At 38.0% G+C, this 24,219-nt stretch overlaps 2 protein-coding genes across 5 annotated transcripts in view; both read left to right on the top strand.

The window, feature by feature from the left end:
• The window catches only part of DMXL1 (Dmx like 1), a 77,076-nt gene extending 62,596 nt beyond the window's left edge, over positions 1-14,480 (top strand). For 2 of the 4 annotated variants that reach the window (XM_036402708.2, XM_036402706.2), the window contains 11 exons: positions 1,264-1,350; positions 1,984-2,105; positions 2,222-2,363; positions 6,233-6,283; positions 6,556-6,616; positions 7,115-7,242; positions 7,412-7,504; positions 7,975-8,066; positions 9,005-9,057; positions 10,176-10,393; positions 10,788-14,480. In XM_036402708.2, the coding sequence (XP_036258601.1) occupies positions 1,264-1,350; positions 1,984-2,105; positions 2,222-2,363; positions 6,233-6,283; positions 6,556-6,616; positions 7,115-7,242; positions 7,412-7,504; positions 7,975-8,066; positions 9,005-9,057; positions 10,176-10,393; positions 10,788-11,012 (1,272 nt within the window). In that variant the 3' untranslated portion in view covers positions 11,013-14,480. The remainder of the gene's footprint in view (positions 1-1,263; positions 1,351-1,983; positions 2,106-2,221; positions 2,364-6,232; positions 6,284-6,555; positions 6,617-7,114; positions 7,243-7,411; positions 7,505-7,974; positions 8,067-9,004; positions 9,058-10,175; positions 10,394-10,787) is intronic. The other 2 variants (XM_036402709.2, XM_036402707.2) reach the window with 1 other exon arrangement.
• A 1,587-nt stretch (positions 14,481-16,067) lies between these two features.
• The window catches only part of TNFAIP8 (TNF alpha induced protein 8), a 56,470-nt gene continuing 48,318 nt past the window's right edge, over positions 16,068-24,219 (top strand). The window contains exon 1 of the mRNA XM_054518011.1: positions 16,068-16,141. Within this exon, the coding sequence (XP_054373986.1) occupies position 16,141 (1 nt within the window). The 5' untranslated portion in view covers positions 16,068-16,140. The remainder of the gene's footprint in view (positions 16,142-24,219) is intronic.

The raw sequence follows: 24,219 nt of genomic DNA, 5'->3' as shown, positions 1-24,219 counted from the left end.
ACTAGTGTGAGGACAGAAATGTGAACCTCTGTGGTTTGGGCTACCTTGTTAATCTTAATTATGTGATAATGCAGTATTAGCAAGTTGGTAATTGGAACTGGCTGGAGAAAAAATAATTTTAATTTTGTGCAGGTTTGTTCATCATAAGACACAAATCATGGTTTTTTATCTGTTTGCCACTGCAATTTTTTCCAGCGTTATATACATAAAATCAATGAAGTATCGATTTTGTTTTGACTTGAAAAAAGATATTCTACTTCTTCATCTGTAACAGCTGTTTTTTTAGATTTTTGTAAAAGACCTTTTCAGGTCTTTGACAGAAAAATCATACTGTTTTTCAAATAAAATATTATTGTTTAAATCTTTTAAAGAACAGAAAATTAAGAATTTGAAGATGAGAGGCTTGAAATAGTTCTGACATAATTCTTTGGGGTTTTTTTAAATTAAATATTACATTTGTAACTCAGGTTTGAATTCTTAGGTCACCATTAATTTGGCAGTGTTATTGTTCTTACTGTAAAATTACTTTCTAACAGTCTGTGTCTGTAACCTATCAATTTAATTCTTTCAGTGCTGAGTTCTTTAATTTTAAAAAGGACTTGCTGGTAGAGTTTAGAGTTTTGTTGTGTGCTGGCATGTACCTGATTGCATTTTTAAAATACAAAATTATAGACAATATTCAAATCCAGCATTAGATCACAAGGGAAAAAAAAAGTCATAGCAAAATGTTTATTGTTCTGACATGTACAGGATTTCAGATGTATATAATTGCAATAATTGTGATTAGATGCACTGATGAAGTTCAAATTCATTTTCCTGTTCAGCAACTTGCCTGCACCTTCTTTTGAACTATTTCATCAATTTCAGTGGCAAAAGGTGGTTGCTAAGAGTAATCATAGACTTAGAAACTTTTTTGAGAGCAAAACATCGAAATTCAAAATTTCAATCAACAGTGCATGTAGCCTTTCTAGTTTTCAGCACCCCTGAAGAATTTGAAAATGAACACAGTACTGTGGCTTTCGTGACAAGTTACATTTTCTCTGTTGCTATGGTAATCTTAACATGGCAATGGGAAGCTATATTGTTACACAAAACAATCTGGTGTAGCATAATTGTTACAGGCTATATTTGTTGAGTTTTCTTTAAATTAAAATTAAGGGGAAAAAATTTTCACATGTAACATTGTTATGTCTCTGTACTTTCAGTAAGAAGTGGTATTGCACAGAAGTTTGCATTTAAATGTGCTTTGTTTTTTAAATATAGATAGAAACAGATTTGGGATACCCTGGTGGCAAGGCAAGAATAATCCATAAAGAGTCGGACATCATTACTGCTTTTGCAGTCAATAAGGTGAGTATAAAACAGATAGAATAACCCAACTGCTGTGTTTTCCACCTGATACACAGGCACACTGTGACTGGGTGAAATAGGCTTTGCCAGCCATCCTGCTGTTTTTAGCACCTACAACTTTTAGCAGTCCCTTCTCTAAAGCACTTCAAAATTACCTTTTCATGAATAGTTCTACTACAAATTTTCTTCTGTTGTGCAATGAATTGATCAAAGGGGGAGGTGGCTTCAATTTTTTTTAGCCTTGTATGTAGGAGTATTTATCCTTTTCTGTCGAACAGGAAGTTCTGTTTCCTCTGTTCAGCCACATAACGCTTCAGAACTTGAGGAGGGGAGCCTGGTTGCAAGCCTTGTAATATAGTTACCTGTTGCTTATTGTCTGAAAAAAGCAAGGAGGTACTTGAGCTGCTTGAGAGGTACAAGATGCAAATAGTGTGTGATACTATCCCAGATGCAAATAAGTTTTGAAAGGGAAATGTCAAGTATAAATGTACGTAGACTTGTAGATGTAAATGTTTGGGGTTTGTAAATTAAGTGTATATTTTTGTGAGCAACATTGCCATAATCAGAAAAAAATAAGTCCATTTTTGAGGTTTTCTTTTGCATCTGTCTTTCTATATGTTTATTTTTTTTCAGGCAAATCGGAACTGCATTGCAATAGCATCAAGTCATGATATTCAAGAATTGGATGTTTCTGCAATTTTAGCTACGCAAATCTACACCTGGGTTGATGATGATATGGAAATAGAAAATAAAGGGTATATGTTCTTTGTTTTCAGTATCACACTTGAGTGTGCTTAAATCAGAGTAACAAAACATGGTATTTACTGTTGCTGTTCAGAATCTTAATTTGAAATGTTTTCTTCATCTCTAGGGCTGATGATTTCCTAGTTATACATGCTCGTGATGATCTGGTAAATGTTCAGGGAAGCACTCCTTATACTCACAGTAATCCTGGCACACCTATCAATATGCCTTGGCTTGGTAGTACACAAACTGGCAGGGGTGCATCTGTGGTAAGTCACTTTTCAAAGATTAGCTTTTTGTATTCTATCTACTTCTCTCCTTTTATCTGTTCAGTCTTGCTTGTTATATTTTGTAGTAGAATATAAATATAAATATAACCTAAATATATATATACAACCTTTATATAACTAAATATAACCTTTCTGTTATAAAACCTTTCTGTTGTAAATCAGGCAAGCTGGATTTTTTGGTAACAATTTACTTAATAGGTTAAAATATTTAAGGGACAACTAAACAAGCAAAGCTTTCAGTCAAGTCATACATGCTTTTTTTAAAAGCTTCACCTAAAAGCAAAGAATCAGGATTTAGGTAAGAAGTTAGACTATACATTCTTCTTTAATGACTTGAAGCTGAATGGTCTATTTGAAAAGCATATATTTAGCAGGTTTCAGAATATAAATTCATAAGGATTGGGTAAAATGTTTATATGAAATTTTGTGGTAGCTTTTATTTTAAGCATAAACTTCAGCTTCATTCTGAGCTTCAGAAAGAGATCTTGTGCTTGGAATGAAGCTTGGCCCTGAGCAAAAGGCTATTAAGTTAGATTTAATTCAGATCAAATGATAATTATCGCCTGGCCATTGACATTCTTATCTTAGTTCCTGTGGAGCATAGATGGAGATCTCTTGATTAGCTGGCTGAGAGATGCCTATTTGGAGACACCTAAGGGAGCTGAAATGATCATACAAGACACCTGTATCTCAGTCCTTCTGCACATGGAATGCAGAAAGTGGAGTTTTCCTAAATAACCAAACGCATTAAGTCTTGAGACTTGGCTGTACTTGGTGTCATTTAACAATTAAAAGCAAGTTATAACTGGTGGCAAAATTAAGTAACCATATGTTAATTAATATTGTTGTTGACTTGCAAATAGCTGATGAATAGGAGAAGTAAATAAGGAATAAGCAAGATAAGATTGATAATGTTTTCCACATATAGAAGTGGGTATTGTGCCAGTCCCTACACCTCTGCCTTCACTTTAGGAACTACTTATCCTAGGTGGCAATGTTGCAGCTCTGTTATTTCAATCAGGTCTCTTGTGCAAGTATTCTTTGAATGCCTTTGCTACTTTCTCTTCTCACTTTCATTTTTTAAATATATATATATATGTACATAGAGAATTTTTGTGTTCCTGTATTTCTCAACCTTATTTGTGTAATATATTAATGCAAATGGTATTTACATGGCCTTTTATTTTGCATGCTGTAAAACTTTCTTCCTAAATATATTTGGCTATGCTCGTGTTGAACGTTTTTGATGTTAAACTTTGGACCTAAATTTTGTCTGGCATATTGTTTGACTGTGGCCAACAACCCACTACAGAATAGAACGCACCTGCCCAATAGGGAAGGAAGACAGAGGTACCTAATGAAGGACAAAGTGAATGAAGGAAAAAATAGGGACTCCAGGGAGGAAATAGTGTTGCTGTGGAAGAACTGGAACCTGGAAGAAAAGCAGCTTTACTAAGATCTTTCTTTTGCTGCTATTTGCTGCTTTGTTCCTTCAGATACTGCTTATTCTTGACCTCATCTTTGCTTTTCCATAATGTGCAGCCCATTTAGTAGTCGTAGCCCACTGTTTTGTACAATTACTGGCTGTCCAATCTCATTGTCTTTGCTTCACTTTCATCAGCAAGGGACACTCAGTCAGTTAAATTTTATTAGCTGTAAAGTTTTTCTGACACTCTTCACTGTTCCCTGTTTAGACAGCTCATACAAGGTAAGTAAGGAAGGTCAGACACTTCAGCACAGTTTGTTTACACAGGTCTTACAGGAGATGTTTGTGGGAGAGTACTGAAGGGAATAGTATGTACCTACAACTCTGAAACTCAGGCAGTGTTACCGACAGCTTGTCATACAAGTCAGTGCGACTGACACCAATATTTAACAGTTTAACAATGGGTGGGATGGAGTTAAAGTGCATTTTTATTTTTCAGTCTTAATGTACATTAAGGCACAAAGCACCCAAAGCAATCAGTGTCCAGCAAAACAATCAGGGTTCTAGCCATCAGCTGTTCTAAGGGCAAACTGAGGGCTAGCAGTGTCAAATGTCAGTTACATTACCAATGGAAGTATTTGCATTTCATAATTGTACTTCTAAATTGGAGAAACTGTACCAAGGAGTTCTGTTAGTGTAGCCCTTCAAAGGCACATTTCTGTAAATTTGCATTTTTCCAAAGCATAATCCAGCAGGGGTTAGGGGATCATGATGTATGCTTGTCTGTTGAATGGAGGAAGATTAGCTGGCTGAGAGATGCCTATTTGGAGACACCTAAGGGAGCTGAAATGGTCTCTCTCTTCCATTAACTTCTGGGTAAAAGTTAGTTGCTGTAAAACTCAATACAGCCCTTCATTTTAGTAAAGAAATAGAGTGGACATGAATTATTGTTCTTCCATTTACATTCAGAAGATAAGTTGTGAGTTTAGAGAGCAAAGTATTGCAATTATAAGTGCACATACCACTTTGTAAATGTTTGAAGAATATCATTCTCTGTTGTCTTGAATTTTTAAATGTATATATAATTTTACCAAACCATTTGGCTTTTTCCTTGATATTTAAAGTACTTAGAGAAAAAAAAAGTTACATATATATTTCAAGATCATATATTTTTTCTTTAGAAAGTGTTTTGGAATGAGCTGAGGGGCACAAGGCTTTCTCTTCAACAGTGGTAAAACTTTGAGAATTGAAAGATCTAAATCTGCTTCCAAAATGTAATTAAGAGGATTGTGGTTATTCCACAAATCCAAATCCAGTGAAATTTTTACAAGAAAGTAAATTATTTCCCTTTTTAGTATTTTTCCTCTTTTTGTTTGCAAACTGGTAATTTAGAGGCTATTTCTTTTAACTCTATTGATTTTATTTAGGATTATAAAGCACATGAAAATTTGTAATTCCTGCCTCCTTCCAGTTAACACCCTGATATAATTGGAGGCCAGGGGAGAATAGCATAATTGAAATACCTCATCGCTATCTACTGCCCCATGACAAAGCAGTGTTAAAATACTGTACAGAATTACAGCAGTTGAAAGCCACAGTTGGATTCAAAGATGTTAAAGGTCTTTTCCCTGAAAGTGATTCAGTGCCAGCTTGCTGTTGGTGGGTGGTAAGTGATAAGCTGCTGTGTTGAATATAAGTGGCCTGGCAGTAAAATTTCGTATGTGTTCTCATTTGAAGTTAACATCTGCCACAAATATCTATTTTGCCCTTCTCAAATGTTGAGGTAAATAATATATGTAAAAGCAAACCAAATCCAACAATTCTCTGAGGGAAGAGGGTCCTCAAAGATGTCAGATACTTTTGAGGGCTGTTGGAGAGTAAAAAAATGAAAACTTTAACATGCATTAATAGAAAGAAAAGAAGGGAAGAGACAACACAGGCACATTTCCATTATTAAAAAAATCTTTACTCTTTTTTTCGTTTTTGTGATGAACATATAATTTTAATAGCTGGGGGTTAAATGTTATTCTCTAATGTCTCCAATCCTCTTTGCACATTGAGTTCTTCCCAGTTGGAATTAATAAAATGAGAGAAAACAACGATCTGGGTGATATGCCTGGCTCAAAGCCAGTTTTGGAATTTAGGAGCAAGCATGCTTCTGAAAATTCATTGGATCTGTATTTGCAAAATTATGAATACATTTGAATAATTTTTTTATTTATTTATTTACTTATTTTATACCAGTTACATGGTATATTGCTTGTTCTGGATGGTCACAAATAGCCACTTTTCAATCAATGGCAATAAGTTAACTAGATTTGAAAATAGATATATTCCTTCCTATTTTTTACTTCTGTTAAAGTTTGTTTACCTCTTTCTTTACATGCTTCTGCCTTTCTCTTGCTTATCTTACAATATTCAGGAATATTCCAATAAATTTAATGGAATCAGAAAGGAATTGGCAAGAAAAGAGGTAAGACTGCAGTCTAAGGAGTGTTTATATTTGGATCCCTACATTTCTGAAGCAAAAGTTTAATATTTATCTAGATGTATAAAACTGCAGAAGTGCTAACATCTACACTAGTCTTGGAAGACACAGACTTCTGAATCTCTAAACCCAGTACTTGTTTTCGTAGGAGTTTTGGTAGGAAACAATTCTCTGCAATCACTAATTATTCTCTAGTTTGATAGCTTTTTGTTCAGTAATACTGTTTAATTTTTTTCTATTTTTTTTATGTTGAACAGATGCTCAAGAAAGCTATTAATAATGTCAGAAGAATGGCTTCTCATCCAACACTGCCGTATTGTGAGTTCAGGTTCTTATAAAAACCAGAAAGGTTATAAAAAGATGATATATTTCTTACTCATCTGTTTTTTAGTGTGTTGCTATTTTATACTAGCACAACAATCTATTATATGTTTTGAAACTTCTTTATAAGCCATACTTACTGAAACTATTTTTTATTTTAAAAACAATATTGGGAGATGTAGAATAGCCTTAAGAAACAGGAAAAAGTACTGTATTTCTCTCTTATTTGTGACTAAAATGAAAGATAGTAGCAAAAATGTGTTATTATCTCCAAGCAAATGTAAATAGCTTCATATTTCATGAGCATCTAAATACAAATCATCATCCAATAATGAGTAACATGACTTTGAGTTGCAGTGTTACGTCCTGCTCCTACACCAAGACAGACACTATGGCATAATTTTAGCACTAGTTATTTTGAGATAGTGTGAGTTTTCTTGAAATTATAAAAGCTGAAACTCTTGTGAAAGGTCTTGTAAATATTTTCTGTTGCAGACCTGACAGGTGCTCAGGATGGAAGTGTGAGAATGTTTGAATGGGGTCATGCACAGCAGATCACATGTTTTCGATCTGGTGGCAACTCACGGGTAACTCGAATGCGATTCAATTACCAAGGAAATAAGGTAACTGACAAAATGCTTCTGTATGCTTTCTCTTCTCCCCTCCCCCACTATAATTGCAAATTAGCAGAAACATCATATGCTTCTAATTTAAAGTATCTTCTTAAAATTGTGGATATTTTCTCTGCAAAACATACTTATGTATTTACTATTACTGTGTATTTTCTTTCAGTTTGGAATTGTTGATGCTGATGGATATATAAGTTTATATCAGACAAATTGGAAATGTTGTCCACTTACTGGAACTTCACCTAAGCCATATTTGGTAAGCTGAATAATAAATTAGTTTCCATAAAGTTGCATTGTATTCTCTAACTTCTTTCTCCCTTCAGAATTGCTAGGAGAGGGCAAGGATTGTGATGTTAACCAGTATTAATCAAGATTAAGTTATGTATTGCTGCCATCCTGTGGTCTGTATGACAGATTCCTACACTCTAATTATACTTGTTAAGTGGAGAGTGGAAAATGTAACATGAGGTCTGAAATAACTTTAATGTTAATTTAGACTTGTCAATAATTGTCACTTGTCAATTAATGGACAGTTACATAGGGCTGCAGAGTATATTTCCGTGAAAAATTAATGAGTCTTACAAGGCATACCAATACCTTTGTATCCTATGTTTTTTAAATTTCTTATGAAACACCTTTTCTTCTTTTTAATATTAATATTAATATTGCCTGCTTGCACAAAATAGATTCTTTTTTAATTAAAAATTTCTAACTGCAATTTTTCAGACATGGCAATGTCATAACAAAACAGCCAATGACTTCGTTTTCATCAGTTCATCATCGTTGATAGCTACAGCAGGATTTTCTTCTGACAATAGGTAAGATCTATTGTGATAATTCATAAAAGTGAAGTGGTGCCATATTTTCTCTCCTTTCCCACACTTTGGTTTTTGTTTTTTTTTAATGATTCTTCTTAAGCAGTTTAAGAGTACTTCTGCTTGATTTCTTTCTTGGCGGGAGAGAGAAGCAATGTTTTGCAGCTAAATTCATGTGCTTGTTAAGGGAGGTTTCATGGGGAAGCACAAATATCCTGCTCATGTTCCCTATGAGGAAGAGAAGTAGAAAGGAGGTCCTGAGTGATTTCGCCAGTAATCCAGTGAGTGGTGTGTGGGAATGGTTTAAAGCTGTGCCAGGGGAGGTCTGGCATGAGACTGGACATCAAGAAACATTTTATTACCACGAGGTTCAGAAATTGGAACAGGCTTCCTTGAGGTCAGTCCCCAAAGCCTGTCAGAGTTTGAGGCATTTGGACAATGCCCTTAATGACATGCTTTAACTTCTGGTCAGCCTTGAAGGTGTCAGATGGGCAATTACATGATCCTTCTAGGCCCCTTCCAGCTGAACTATTCTATTCTATGCACATGAACTTGTCATAAATTATTTTTATATCTCTAGGGAATTTGCATAGCTCTAGGGAATTTGCATAGCTCTCAATTTCTCATTTGTTTTCATAACTAAGTATTGATCAAAAAATACCAAAACCTGCTAACATTTCTGTGAATTGAGCTACAAAAGACTGTTAACATAAATGCTTTATGGAAATAGCCAGTTGTAGAATAATTGTGTAGAAGGTGTGTTCTTGCAGCATATGATAAACTATGGAAGTAATTTAGGGTCTGCTCAGACATCATCATTGCGAGTCTATTTACAGTGCTTTATGCCTGAAACAACCCTTTTAAGGTACAGATGACTTTTCAAGAGTCCAAAATACCTCTGAACATCTGTTGCTGAATTAAGCCATGTTTTTTTTCTACAGAAATATTTGTCTTTGGGATACTTTGGTTTCTCCTGCAAACAGCTTGGTGCATGGTAAGTAAATGACAACAACCAAAATGTTTGAACACAGTATAAAAAAGTGTATTTGTGAGTCTATCTTTATGGAAGAGTTATTGTGGGAAGTAATTTTAACATTGGCAGTAAAACATCTTTCATTGTTCTGTGTGAGTGCATCAGTGGGAGTATAGAACCAGATTCTTCAGAAATTGCTTGGTGTTCATATGCATGATTGGTTTCATGGACATGAGCACCTTCCTTTGCATGCCTTCTGTCCTTGTTTCACAAGTGCAAGCCAGACATTTCTGTTCTTTTTTAAAAGGCTCTGGGCAGCTTCTGCTTCAGATCAGTTTTTCCTCTAAATTGGATTTTGGGGGTGCAAAAAGTATTTAGCCCTGTTCCATTAGTTTTATTTAGCCCTGTTTATTAGTTTATTTATGTAATAATATTGCAAAGTGTTATTACTAATACTTTGTTGCAAGTAATACAAGAAATGCATTCCAGTATCTGAAATATGGAATTGAGATCAGAGAGTTGTGAACTCCTTGTACCTAAAGTATGGTGAAAGCCTAAGTGTATGTGAGAGACATATGGAATTTCTAAATGTAAATTCATAGGACCTTTGAACTACAAGTACAGCATACCAAGCTGTGTTGTGATAATTGTAATTTTCATTCACTTTTCCCACTCATTTAGGGGAGTAGACATAACCAAATAAATGTAAGAAGCAGCAAATTAGCAGTAAAATGACCAGTGGAAACTTGCAAGATATTTGTGCAAGTAGTTTAGAAAGACTTTCTGCTGGGTATATATTACTTGAAAAACCAAATTATATTACTTAAAATAACAAAACTGTTACTTTAATAGTATATTATTAAAATAATCTGTTTCTGTTTAAGGATTAATAGTTTGTGATTACACAGGGATAGAAAAAAATTTGTTTATACAGATTTTAATTGCTTAATTTGAGAGATTTTGAAGATTTTTTAGCTTCAGAATGTCTGAGGGGAACGTGTATATTGGTACTGCAATAAGTGGGCTGGTTGTGGTCAGCTGGACTACAGCATCAAAGTCACTGTGGCTACTGTCTTGAACTATTAGGGTTTGATGGAAAGTACAGTGTTTTATTTGAATTACTTTCCTTTGGCTTTCAGCTTTTATCTGTCATGATAGTGGAGCAACTGTGCTAGCGTATGCTCCAAAACACCAGCTGTTGATATCTGGAGGCAGAAAAGGCTTTACCTGTGTAATTGATCTTCGCCTAAAGCAGCAGCAGCAGTTACTCCAGAGTCATGATTCTCCAGTCAAAGCAATTGCTGTTGATCCTACAGAAGAGTATTTTGTCACAGGATCTGCTGAAGGCAACATAAAGGTATTAATGAGGAGGAGGGAGCAGAGGTGCTGCGTACATTCAGAAAAATCTTGTACAAGTGTGGAACAATCAGATATCATATGTACTACATTTGTTAACTCTGACTTTCACATTTATGAATTTAATTATGAAATGTCAGCCTTAACCTCTTCTAAATTCAGTCCTCCTTTTAATTAGTGATAACCTTAGTGTCTCTCTATATTGCTTATTATAGTAAATGAGTACTAGTATTTTATAAATGTGTCATTACAGATTGCTACATATTCTTCTCTTACAGTTAGTGTCAGAAAAGTAAATGCAAATTGTAGTGCAATTCCTGCACGATTCACTGTTGACAATTTTAAGATCATGGTAATTTTCCTTATAAGAGATTGATGTTTTGATGCTTTTCCAGGTATGGAGTCTGTCTGCATTTAATCTTCTTCACACTTTCATCAATGAACATGCTCGACAGTCTCTCTTCAGAAACATTGGGACAGGAGTCATGCAAATTGAAACAGGACCAGCAAATCACATATTCTCCTGTGGTGCTGATGGAACAGTAAAGATGAGAATCCTGCCTGATAGATTTAGCCCTTTAAAGGATGTGTTAAAAAATGATGTGAAATTTATGATCTAATGTTTTTCTCAGAATAGTGAATAACATTCCCCTTCTGCTATCCTTGAAAATATTTTTCTGGAGCTAACCAACAAAGGAGATGCACAATGATAGCTTGTGATACAAAGATGTTTTGGGTTTTTTTGCTTTCTGCCCTTCTGCCCCCAACCTCCTATTTATTAATTACCTGGAGCTTTTAGTCCCTGATGCACTAATGCCTTAAAGATTAAAAGGTCCTTCAGATTTTGATCATTGCCTAAAATGAAAGCTAAATATGACTCCAAATTACACAGTTATAATTTATAAAGATGTTACTGAAGTGGTTTACTCTTCCTTTTGAGATAATTACACTCTCACGTGGAGTGTACCATCTGGGCATGACCTCTGCTTATATTCAACACCTTGCCACCTAGTAAAAGCATGTCAGTCCTGATGGAAACCTTAGGTAATGTTTTTTCACTGTGGCAAAGAAACCGTAACTGTCTCTCTTCTCAATTTGTTTAGTTAGCCAACAATAAAAATGTATACCTATGTGCAGAAGAGAAACAAAGTTTCCAGGAGTGAATAGTCCTGGTTGCGCAGACATTCATATAACGAGCCACTTTTTCTCTCCATTCCTGAAATCCAGGCTGTTTACCTCTGTAACTTGCCTGATCTCCTTCCTCTCATCTAGAGTATAAGAAACTGAAGGATGTTCTGTAACTTGTCTTCTGTTCTATAGCTTGAATCACTGCCATCAGGATGGCAGGCTGACCTTTTAAAAATAAATATATTTTTAACCCTGAACACTCCCTTTACAAAAAATAAAATGTAAATATGAATGGATATCTTCCTAGTAAAATAGTCAAGATTATGTGTGAAGCCTTAGACTTGATCAAAAAGATACAGGAAGATAGTGCTTTAGGATATGGCACTAGAATTTCTTGAAAGACTATTTATTTAGATGTCTGTAGAGGAAATAAAAGAAAAACCCAACCTAATTTATTTTTACATTTTTTTCCAGTAAGACTTTTATTTAACCCAAAGATAGTCCATTCTTAGCACTTACATTCTTGTTTGTCTGTTTTTCCTAAGTACTTTAAAAAAGGAAAAAGTAGTTCAACAGCAAAGTACTTCTACACTGTCAGTCTTTCTTTCTTGATGTTTATGTTTACATCTGGTGTCAGATGAAAGAAAACAAACTGGGAAGGATAGATGTAGAGGGTTTTTTTTTTTGCCAAAATATTAGACTGCATAACTTTAATGTTTGACCAAATTTTTAATGCACAAGGCCTTTACTTTTTTTTTTTAGTCTGCTAAACTGTTTCTGTATGTATTTTGGTTTACTTTTCCTTACTTGAGAGTTTGACAAAGGTTTAATTTGTAAATTAGATGTGAGGCTGGATTACTTGAATGCCAATGGTGTACTTTTTGCTAAAAGATATTTTGTGAAATATAGCACCAAGATATTAACTGTAAAATAAACCTGTCAAATTAGGAACTATGGGGATAAATAAAGCATAGCAGAAATGAAGGGCTTGTATAATGAACTATGTAACATTCTCAGGATGCTTTTATCTTAAGAATATAAAGTTGTTTAAAAAGATTTTGTAAAATGTATTAAGGTCATTTTAAATGTATGTTTCGCAAGTTGCAGTGCAAACACTATGAAGGTTTTTATGCACATAACCTGAATTTTCAAATTGTGCAATAAAAAGAATGTGAATGTTTTGCCATGAAGAAACATGTGACAGCATTTCAAACTGGTACAGCTGTTCAGTGATTCAGTTGTAATTGTTCTTCCTTAACACTTAGAGATTGAAATTGAATGTGATTTCAAAGCAGTTTAAGTACAGTGATGGACCAGAAAAGTGACTAGAAGTGACACCACCTTACAAAATAGACTTGCCCAATGAGTATGAGTTATCTGCTCAGTGGCTGAGTTTCTAATATTCTTTATTCTTGTGGAAGAAAGAAAACAGTGGGACAAACAGTAGCACACTGCTTTAGAATCAGCTGAAACTGTCATGACTCTGTAGCTGCTTTATATACCTGCGTCAGTTTTATACACCCACTGAACTAACAAAGTTACATGTGCAAAAATCATGGCAGTATTATATAATTATGTCCTTGATGTTTTGTCCATAAATATTTATATCTCATTAGCTTTAATACTTCAAGCTCAAATCTGTTGTACTGGCAATCACAAAAAGCTGTCTTACCATCTGCAAAGTGAGCAGATTTTAAATGCAATTTGCCAAGACATACAATGTTGTCATTTTTCTGAGTAAAGCTGCACTTTGAAAAATCCTGGCAAACTTATATGCTTATACCAGAAAAGTACTGACCTTGACCAGGCATTTTCAATAATGTTTATAGTTACCATAAGCTATTCTTGAAACTAAATTATGTAAAATCACAATGTATTTGCCACACCTTTATAATCTTTCCAATAAATCCTGCAGAAACTCAACCTTCTAGAGTTCCATGTTGCTGCTATTTCATTTACAAATCAGTTGTTCAGTTGCATATTTTTCATTGTTGTTTAACTATTGTAAGATGAATTGTCAGTAGCTTTCTTGTAATGATGGATTAAAAATTAGTTAAATTCTGTTGTACATGAAACTTTTAAAGGGACACTCTCAACTTTGAATCTAGTCATTGGAGAAGAACTGAACTCAGAATCCTCTGGCTGTTGCCCTTAACTTCCACTGACTTTTGTCCTCCAGCAATTAATGCTTTTTCCCTGTTGCTATGCAAGTTACTCAAACTTAAGGGTACTAGTGCCTACAGAGGTCCCAATGCTTACAGTAGCCATGTGTACAAATTGAACGTAAAATTTGCTTTTGCCAGTGCTTAATCAATAATACTTTTTTTGTCCAGACAAAATAATTTAGCTTGTAGTTGATAATGTCCCTTTTAAATATCATAGAGTGGAAGCTGTGACTTGTGTTTGTCTTTGTAGCAGTACATGATACTGTCAGAGTGTGTCATTCTTGTGTTGCTAACTGATTCCATTACCTTAGACACATGATCCAAGTTCTTCATGATTACTTCAGCAACTTGTGAAAGTTAAAACTGGCCATCTAGGTACTTAAACTGTCTTGTGTGACTTTACACCACAAAATTCTCAGCTGACAGCTGATGTTGCAGGACGTTGATGGAGAAAGGTGGAAGAGATGCAGATTTTGTACCATGCCAAGGTGGTGCAGGGTGAGGTCGTAGATGTTCTACTGCATTTTAGGAACCTCAGAACCAGTTGCAGGAAATAAACTATGGAGATATCCTAGGTACCCCCTTCCTATTAAGAGCACCCAATGTTAGATTAGATGCAATAGTTATGATAAAAGCAACAGTGATTAAGGGGAAATAAGCTTGGAGATTATATATTCTCCAAGGTAATTATTTTCAAATGTTTATTTTTACTAAAAATAGCAAAACCATCGCTAATGGCAGGTTCAGCACACTGATCAAATTACTTTCTATAAAATAAAGAAACTGATTTACCAAGTTTTGTAGTGTTTCTTATTCCTCCCATTTCTAGCTCTAAAATATGCATGATTTTTATTTTTTTAATGTCTTATGGTCTCAGGCTTTATCTTTCCTTGTTCTGACTTTTTGGTGTTTGGGAGGGGGACTGGTTGCTGGGGGTTTGTTTTTGTGCTTTTTTTTAATGTATAAGTAACAGAATTGGGCAAAACGAAATTATTTTGCAGTGTAATGAGGCTGATGTAGTAATGGCACTTTCTGTTGTCAACTTAACTTTTGAATCCCCTTTTCTGTTTCATTTAAGCTTGAAAACCTGTGTAGGTCTTTGGGAGCTTCATCCACCTCTGTTGTCACCTCTAGCAGAGGTACAAGTATGAATGCACCTGTTACAATCTGATGAGTGAGAGATGCCCAAATTAAGGAGCAAATGAGACAAAATGGCAGTTCAACAATACTGACTTTATTTGTAACTTTTAGTGTGTAGGGGAAAGAGAGAGAGAGTGCCAGTAGAAGATAGTCGCCACTTACAGATCCAGCGGTGTCCTGTTGGTCCTTTTTCATCCTGGGCTTCTCAGTGGTGGGGTGGGGGGACCTAATTCATCCTTCTTTTAGTAAGTTCTGTGCAGGAAGGGGTGCTGGGTACACAAGACAAAACTGACTATGAAGATTTTTCACTATGTGTTTTAGCAAACAAAGGAATCCATGTTTATTATCTACAAGGTGCATAGTTCTCTAGTTAGTATCCTGTCTTGTATTGGTTAATGATTCCATTGTTTCCTAGTCTAATTAGTTCTTTCTCTTCTTTTGAGTCGGTGGATTTCTTGGATCGAAGGGCTATGAGCTGCTGGTTGCAATATCCCCCACCGGTGTTACCTTTTATCCAATCAAGATGATTGTAGCACGGTTGCTCAATTGGATTTATTGGTGTCTTCCTTATCTTGGGAGCTCTGCCTGATGTCCTTGTGGTCTGTGAATTTGGCACTTTTTGGTACTACTACACAGTAGTACATCCTTCTTTCCAAGCTTTGTTAACCTCCCCCTGGGTCATTAAGCAGTATAAGCAGTATTGCCTTTATACAGCCCAGGTTCCTGGTATCCACAGCGGGAACTCTGAAGGCTCTTGGTGGTTGCAAAGGCCGTCTGTCCCGTAACTTGGGATGCTCCTCTTCGGCGATAGGGGTGTGAGCTGCTGCTTTCACAGTCTCTCGCGCGAGATGCACGGACCGGGTTCTGCTAACCTGATCTTGCCCCTCCCAGGCCTCGAATTAGCACCTTCCTGGCACGAATTCCCCTCCTCTCTGGCCGTAATAGTGTTCAAGACTTGTTCTCTAACTCCTAGGAGCCCCTGCGCGAGTCACACGACAGTGGGTATGAGTAGAGCATGCATCTCGTCAGGCTCGCAGCGAGCTGCTGCCAAAATTTAAACCGCCTCTGCATGCAGCTCGGTGCCTACAGACGACTGTGCGTAGAGTTTGGCGGCGGCCGCTGGTGCGAGAGGCGAGGCGGGGCTCGATCGGCCCCGCCTCGGCCCGGGGCGAGCGCAGCGCAGGGCAGGGCAGGGCAGGGTTGGCAGCGGCCCCGCCCCGGTCCCGGCGGGAGCCCCGAGCCCCGAGCCCTGAGTCCTGAGCCGCCGCCGCCGCTCCCGCTCCGCTCGGCACCGCCGCTGCCGCCGCGCACACACAGTGAGTGCCGCCCTGCGCCCCGCGGGGCCCCGGCCCCTTCCCGCGCCCCTTCCCCGGCCCCTTCCCCATCCCCGGCCCCGCCGCGCCAGGCGGCCCCGGCCCCTGCCTTGCGCGCCCGCAGCAGCCGCGGCCGAGAGCGGCGGCGGGGCGGGCTGGGGCCCGGCGGCGGCCCCGGCAGAGCTCTGGGCTCAGCCCCGGGGGGCGAAAAGCGGCCCCGGGTCCGGGTCGCTGCCGCCTCCTGCCCCGGCGGGTCCCGGCGCCGCGCTCCAGGTGGGAGCTTCCCGGAACCACGCGGGGAGAGTTTCCTCACTGCCGATGTGCTTGGGTGAAGGCTGCTCTGCTCTGCGGTATCGAACCTCGTAGGCTAGCTTTTCGCTATTTTCCCAGAAATGTTTCTGCTTTCACTCGGAGTGAGCCCTGCCCCGCGTCCCCCGCTGTGCCGGGGCGCGCAGGACTGACCTGTAGCTCTTGAGGCAGAGGCAGGCGTGGTGATGCAGCTGAAGTCTGCACGGTGGTGGTGAAAGAAACTTTTCTGAGACGTGCCAGTTGGGCTTTGAAGTACTACTAGCGAAAATCCTGAAGTTCCGCCTGTAGTTGTATCTATTTACATACTGGTAATCAAATAAAAGAGATCACAGTTCAGTGTGCATTTTTCCTTTTTAGAATCCTGAATGGTCAGACCTTCCACACCTCTGTGTGTCTCTAGAGGTACATGTTCGCAGTCTTTCCTGACCTCGGGTTGAACGAAACACGGTCTAGGTGATGCTTCCCCCTCACTGCACGTGTCTTGTTTCAGTCATTCCTTTGCGGAACTGCTCGGCGAAACCACTCACGTTACAACCTGGTCAAAACTTCTCCCAGCAGTCGTTTTCACTCTCACTGCCTGGGTTGACTGTTGCCAACTCTTTTATCTTTTGTCAGCTCTAAATAGGAAATTTGCTTTGAAAGAGCATCGACAGTGGAGGCAAAAAAAAAAAATGTCTGGAGGGGAGGAGTGTTGCGGTGGAAAGAGGTCCAAGCCCTCTATTTGGAAGACAAAACTTTGTGAACTTGGAACATGCTTAGAAGCAGGAACAAGGAACTGAAATGTTCTAGTACGTTTGCATTTAGTACTTGAACTAAAACGTTCTAGTACATTTAGTGTCTCTGCTTCACCTGAAAGCAATTTCACCTGGAACACTATTGAAATAGAAGTAGTGGTGCAGATCTTTGCAGGAGCACAAAATACTGCAGCTTGAAATGGAAGCTGCTCGCTGTTTGCCCTGACAACAGGAAGCTGCTCATTTCCGTTAAATAGTAACTTGCCTACTCTGACTAAACCTAGATTTCAGCGTGCTTCATGGCTTAACTTATCTCTTTTGAGTTTTCTTTAAATAGTTGCTGCTAGGTAAAGAATAATAATACTTGCTGCTTGGAAAACGTGAGTGGATAATCAAATCTCAACTTTGGTCAGTGTCGTATTTTGGTACAACTAGGCAAGTACTGCAAGTGATGGGCAGTAAAATGCCTAATAAGCATTAAAGCAGATGATGCATCCTTACAGTTTAGTTTTGTATAAAACTAATACTGAATTACTGAAATAGCAATTTATGGTATGTAAATGGTGGCTGGTTTGAGATAGTTATGTCTTAGGATGAATTTTCTTCCAAGTTGCAGATGTTTTTCTTGAGCTTACCTCATAATAGAGGTTTTGGGCTAGAATTCACCTTTATGTTTTGTTAATACTTGTACATGAATAGTACAAAAATGAGAAGGAAAAAAGTCACCAAATGGTATTTGTCATAATCTTACCATTGTATATATCCTTTAAAATTACCTACTTAATCTAAAAGGTTGGCAGTACCTTTCCATCATTTTTTTCTGCATTTATTATATTCTAGCAGCTTTAACCATGTTCTAGGTAAATTTGGTTACAGCTTCTACATCCTTAAGATAAATCATGAGGCAAATAGATGGTACTGTACTACTTTTACTTTTGTCTTTATTTTCCCACTGCCTTTGTAGGTAGGTTTCTTGTAATTTTTATATTTTCCCTGTATTGGACTAATCATTTAAACTACTTTCATCTTCTCCCATTGACAAATTTCTTAACTGTGTTTGTCGCATTTTGTGAATCCGATTGAATTGATGAACAAAACAAAATTTTACTGAAAATTAAGTATATAGGAAGAATTTTCTTGTAGGGAAAGTATTCTTTGTGCACAATATACCTTGAAAAAGTGTTGAGACAAATTTCAGTAATGCGTATCTCAACTTGAAGATTCTAGCATTCTTGTTTTTGTTTGGAGTATCAATAGACAAACTGTGGTGCTCCAGGAGCTATGATTTAATGTCAAAGTAACTTGGGGAGTTTTTTGGGCTGGTCTGGGGGTTTTTTTTGTGTCCAGCTACTCACAGTCATGAGCAGCCATGTTGTCAATTCTATTTGTGATAAAACTGTCTACAACATTCTTCAACTGTAATGTAGTGCAAATTCTAGGCCTCTTTATTTTATACTGGCTTTGGAATTACTGAAAGTTAGTATGGCTTGAAATTACGTGTTTTTTTTTTCCTCTTATGCCTCCAATGTCATCAGATCATAAGACCTAGAGTAAATGTTATTTGTGTTCAAGTGAAAGTTAAGATGGCATTTTTCAGTTAAGCATGTGAATAAGAGGTTTCACACAGCAGTTTTACATTCTCTTTCTCAAGCAATGTTTTGCTCAAACCGGAATTTCCTTTTCTAACCTAGAGATTGACCTCACCCCCACTGAGAAGTGAGCTCTGTGCTCTGAGACTGAGGTGTGTAATTTGCAGAGCAGTGGCAGCACTTGGCTGTTTCCTGGCATCTCTAACAAGTCTCAAGAAGGGGGAGAGTGTGCAATACAGGATTTGTGTTAGAAGCTGTTAATCCTGTGTTTCAGGTGCTCTTGTCTGAGCTGATCATTGACACTGTCACTTCCAGCCAAAACATTATTTCTTTCTTCATTTCAATGTGGTGGTTCCTGGAATCTCTGTAGTAAGGCAGGTGTGTGAGATGGTGTACTAAACAAAATGCATAGCTTTTAAATTACAGGAGTTAAAGCTGCTCCTTAATTTCAACACATTTTTATTTGGAAATACAGATAATGGATAGTAAATGTCTCAGTCCTTGAGCAAACCTTGCAGGGACTTAAAAAGTGTTACATGACTTTTTGATGATAATACCCTTAGCTGGCATTGATGAGTTGTATGCTGAGGATAGTGGGATCAACAAAACTGGACACATTAAAACCCAGCATTTTCTCCCAGTTTATGGAATAATGCAGTGGAGAAAGTGGGAGTGCAGTAGTGCTGGCCTATGGAAATCAGGCTGGGTGCAGCTGTGGCTAATGGCAGTTATTTGGATACACATCTGGCCCTGGGTGATGGTTGTTAAACCATCTGAAGGAGGCATGTGTGTGTGTGCATGCATGAGTTGTGGGCTGGGCTCTCTGTGCTTGCAATTGAGCAATTGGTCTGGTCTGGACCTGTGTCTGGAGGCCCCAGAATGAACTGGCAGAACTTCCATTTACCGTAGCAGTTTGATATTTATTACCTGTTCAATTGCAAAATTTTTATTGTGTGGTGTGTTTAAGCCATTCTCAGTTAATGGATTCATTTTTGCTCTAGTACTGGAGCCTTACTGGAGCATGTCTGAATAGTGTGCCCATGCTAGGGAGGTCTTGAGAGGAATTCAGGAAATGGCAGAGCAAAACAAGCTGTTTTTAAACAGTACTGGTTTCTATAGTTGAAGATTTTACATGCTTGCTTCTTTTATTGTCTTTGGTACTTATAAACTGAATTTCCAGCTGACCAAGTATTTTTACAAGCAATATATTTTTTTCTTGTTTGGTGTTTTGTCTGCAGAAGTTACTGGGGCACAATTATATTCAGGGTGAACTGTAAATAACTGAAGAAAAACCTGTAACTATATTTCATGTTATTCCTCTACTTGTAAAAGGAAAGACTATATTAAACTTTAAGGTAATGAGAAGCAGAAAAACAAGCTGCAAGCAGAGGAAGCATATACCTGCATGTCTCATCTGTTAAGGTATTTGTCTCTTGAACTTTGAAGCTGGAACACCTCTCTGGTGGTGGAAATAAAATCCATTAGTTACCTGTGACTGATTGTCCTCTCCAGCATGTATATGACACACAGATAGTGTTGTAATTTGGTTGTCTTGAAAGGCATTTTAAGTAATAATAAGTGATCCAATGAGGAATAAAAACCAAGCATGCCTGTTAGGTAAAAAGTGTTTAGGAAGGGGACAATAATTTTATCCAAATACATGCTAAATTGAAATTTATCAAACAAAATGTTACCATATTTAAATTACTGATTGTGCAATATCAGTTACCACAGGGTGTGTAACCACTGTGATTCCATGAAGAGGAATTTCTCTTTAACTTCTAGCTGAAGTAAGTTGTTCTCAACCCAATTCCCATACTCCAGTGCTGCCCACTTCCAATTTGACACATAGTACTGGGCTATCTAAAGTATGTTGGCATTACTGCAGAATATTATACTTTCCTAAAGAACTTACTTTACCTGCAAGTACAGGTGGGTGAAGTTCTGGAAGTTAATTGTACCATTCTAAAAAAAAAGGTATTAAAAATTAGGCTTCAGGTGATGAGGAGCAGTCTCTGTCAGAAGTCTGTTGGGCGTATGTGCAAACTAGCACTTCCAGCCTGAATATATTGCTACTCTCACTCAGTTTTGAAAAAAACAAAAGCGTAATTTCCTGCTTTTGCCAGTTCTGCAGAAATCTGAGACATAGGCGGGTCATTGCCATCACTGGAATATTGTTGATGGGATGGGGATAAAATAATCTCTGCTGGTTTCTTATGGACATGGGCACTGAAAATGTTAAGCTTTATATGGGAAAGTATAAAAGCAAAGGATATGTCTGGGCCCATGAATCTTCTGCTGTGTTCCAATTTCAAAAAGTGATGTTTGCAACAAATCCTTTTTATCCATGAATTGTGCATGGTATAGCAGAAAGCTTATCCCCAGCAGCTATAAATAGTGAAATGATCTAAAATATGATTCAGCTTTTTTATTGCCATGTCCGAAGTAAATAACTGCCTCTTGACTTACTGAAAGCATTCCAGTGTGTTGTGGGCTGACCTTGGCTGGCTGCCAGGCATCCCTCAGAGCTGCTCTATCACTCACCCTGGTAACTGGAAAGGGGAGAGAAAATAGAATAAAACGTTCAAGGGTTGAGATAAGGAGTAGGAGAGATCATCCACCGAACAGGATCACAGGATAATGAGAAGTAAAGTAAGTGTTAAAAACACCTTCCTCCCATCTGTCCCTCCTTCCCAGCTCTCCCTTGTCCCCAGCAGTGCAGGGAGGTGGGGCATGGAGTTTATGGCTGGTTCATCTCGCACTTCTGCTGCTGCTCAGGGAGAGGAGTCCTTCCTCTGCTCCAGCGTGGGGTCCCTCCCACAGGAGACAGTTCTCCAGGAACTTTTCCATCTTGAGTCCATTCCACAGGCAGCAGTTCTACATAAAATGCTGCAGTGTGGTCACTCTTCCATGGGGTCAGTCCTGTTCCAGCGTGGGTCCCCCAAAGGGTGGGTACCAAGTCCTACCCGGAAACCTGCTCCAGCATGGGCTCCTTTCTCCAGTGGTCTGCAGGTCCCTGCCAGGAGCCTGTTCTGGCTCCACAGCCTTCTTGCACACACCAGCCTGCTCCAGGGGGGTTCTCCATGACCTGCAGGTGGATCTCTGCATCCCTGTGAACCTCCATGGCTGCAGGGGCACAGCTGCCTCTCCATGGGCTGCACCATGGGCTGCAGGGGAATCTCTGCTCCAGCACCTGGATCATCTCCTGCCCTCCTTCCTCACTGACCTTGGTGCCTGCAGAGATGTTACTCTCACATGTTCTCACTCCTCACTGAGCACATTTTCATCAGCCCAACAACCTTTTTCTCCTTCTAAATATGTTACCAAGGAGGTGTTGCCATCATTCCTGATTGGCCAGCCTTGGCCCCTGGCACATCCATCCTGGAGCCGGCGGGCACTGGCTCTGCCAGGCATGGGGAAGCTGCTGGCAGCTCCTCACAGGAGCCACCCCTGTAGCCCCCAATACCAAAACCTGGCCATGCAAAACCAACATGTCATGCTATTTTAACAGTTACAAAGAGCATTTTAGTGCTCCTTTGCCTTGGGGAAGAGAGAGGAATTTGCTGCTATATTAATTAAGCATCACCATTTTATATGAAATGCATTTGAGAGCTATCTCTTGTATATCATGGTTAACTAGTATGAAATCAATAGTGAAACCATACCTCCCATCTTTTGCAAAACATTTGGTAGATGGGGTTTTTTTGAGTGTTTACATACTGTGGTTTCAGAATGTAGAGAAATACTAGTTTGGTGTTAGAAGGTAGCTGTGCCTTTGACTTATCTGCTGCAGATGGTTTTTTCTGAGTGGTAAGTATGTGCATGCATAAAACAGATAGATAAGGTAAGCCTGGTTAAATGGCCTGTAATTAAGCCCTGATTATTGAGTTGGTTTGGAGTATTCATAATTAGATATGTGTTTGTTTATGATATCCTTCCACTTCTCAGCAGAAGGTTATTTGTTTTGTATATATGCTTAGCCCATTTTCTTTAGTGTATTAAAGTAATTTTCAGGCTCTGTGGAAGAACCTTTGCCCACCTTCAGCTCATTCCATATCCTTCTTCCTCCATTCAGAACACAAAATCTGCATTTTATCAGGTGCACTTCAAATGAATTTTTTACCTTATGCTTTATAAGGTGAAACAAAAATAAACAACTGCTTAGCAATTTTTTTATAATTCTAGCTCATCTTGATGTTTTATTGTCAGTAACTGTTGATATTAAGATTTTGTTTAATCCTGACGTATATAGCACTGTCTTTATGACTAACTGCAGGACTGTTTTATTTAAAAAAAAATCATCTTCTGAGGAAACATTCTTTACCTTTATGTCTTTGATATGGAGAAAAACATTTTGCTGCTGTTGGGCCTGTAGCTTGTAGTGTTTGGGATTCCAGACATAAAATCTGTATCTCAAGTAGTCTAGAGTTGATCTTATTTATAGTATTGCTAGAACTTTCAGCTCTGTTATCTTTTTGGCATGATTGGAATGATTTTGTAGGCAGATAAGTGGGGTTTAGTGGCATGTGAAAATTATTATGTTTTTTATGAGATTAAAAAGTAGAAATGTTTTGCAAAAAAATTCAGGAAGGAGGACAAGAGGACAGAGCAAGAGAGACAAATCTGAGCATGTTGTGGCAGTCTTGAAGTTTGCTTAGCTGTCCAGAAGTTTGCAGGTCAAGTTAGAAGAAGATAGTTGATAACTTTTATGTTTAGATGTTTTATTATGGCTAGGATTATAGTAAAACAGGGAATAGGAAAGCTCATTCTGATCCTTAAGGTCCATTGCACCCCTTAACATTCTGTGAATCTATCTTCTGTGATTTCCAGTGGTTTCAGAGTAATTTAAACACACTGAGAGGAAGTCTTTCTCTGTTTGACTTCAGTTTTATTTTCTTTGTAGTTACTGTGTATAAATTACAGGATGCTTTAGCCTCCTCTCTGATGAAATAATGAAACAATACAGATCTGTTACTATAAGCAGTGCTGTAGGATTCTTAATAGTTTTGTGTAGCTGCCAGACAGCTACACAAAGATCCTGTACTTGACAGCATATTGACGGGTAGAATTTCTTCTTGTTTGAAGATCTCATTCTAGAAATTGTTTGTGTGATACCCTTGTATTGCCATGCATTTCATATCAAGGTCTTATCTGCTACTTTTGTGAATTCAATTGATTATTTCCAGGCATATTTACTTAATTTGTTCTCCATTAAGTTGTAGTACTTCAGTGTATTAGATCACTCTCATGTTAAGGAAAAAGAAATATTCAAATCTTGTTTTGCTTGGAGCTTTTGAAAATTTATTAGAACTTACAGGTAGAACTGAATGATAGTAGAACTGCGATTAACATCTGAATTGTAGAAAAATCTGTGTAATTCAAACAATGAATTTGTGTTGTATTGGTCTGCAAAACACCACACTGGTCAGTGATGCAGAAAGTATGCTGA

Source organism: Molothrus ater, chromosome Z (genome assembly GCF_012460135.2).
Source record: "Molothrus ater isolate BHLD 08-10-18 breed brown headed cowbird chromosome Z, BPBGC_Mater_1.1, whole genome shotgun sequence".
In the NCBI taxonomy this organism is placed as follows: domain Eukaryota; kingdom Metazoa; phylum Chordata; class Aves; order Passeriformes; family Icteridae; genus Molothrus; species Molothrus ater.
This window is presented reverse-complemented; position numbering and strand designations above follow the sequence as displayed.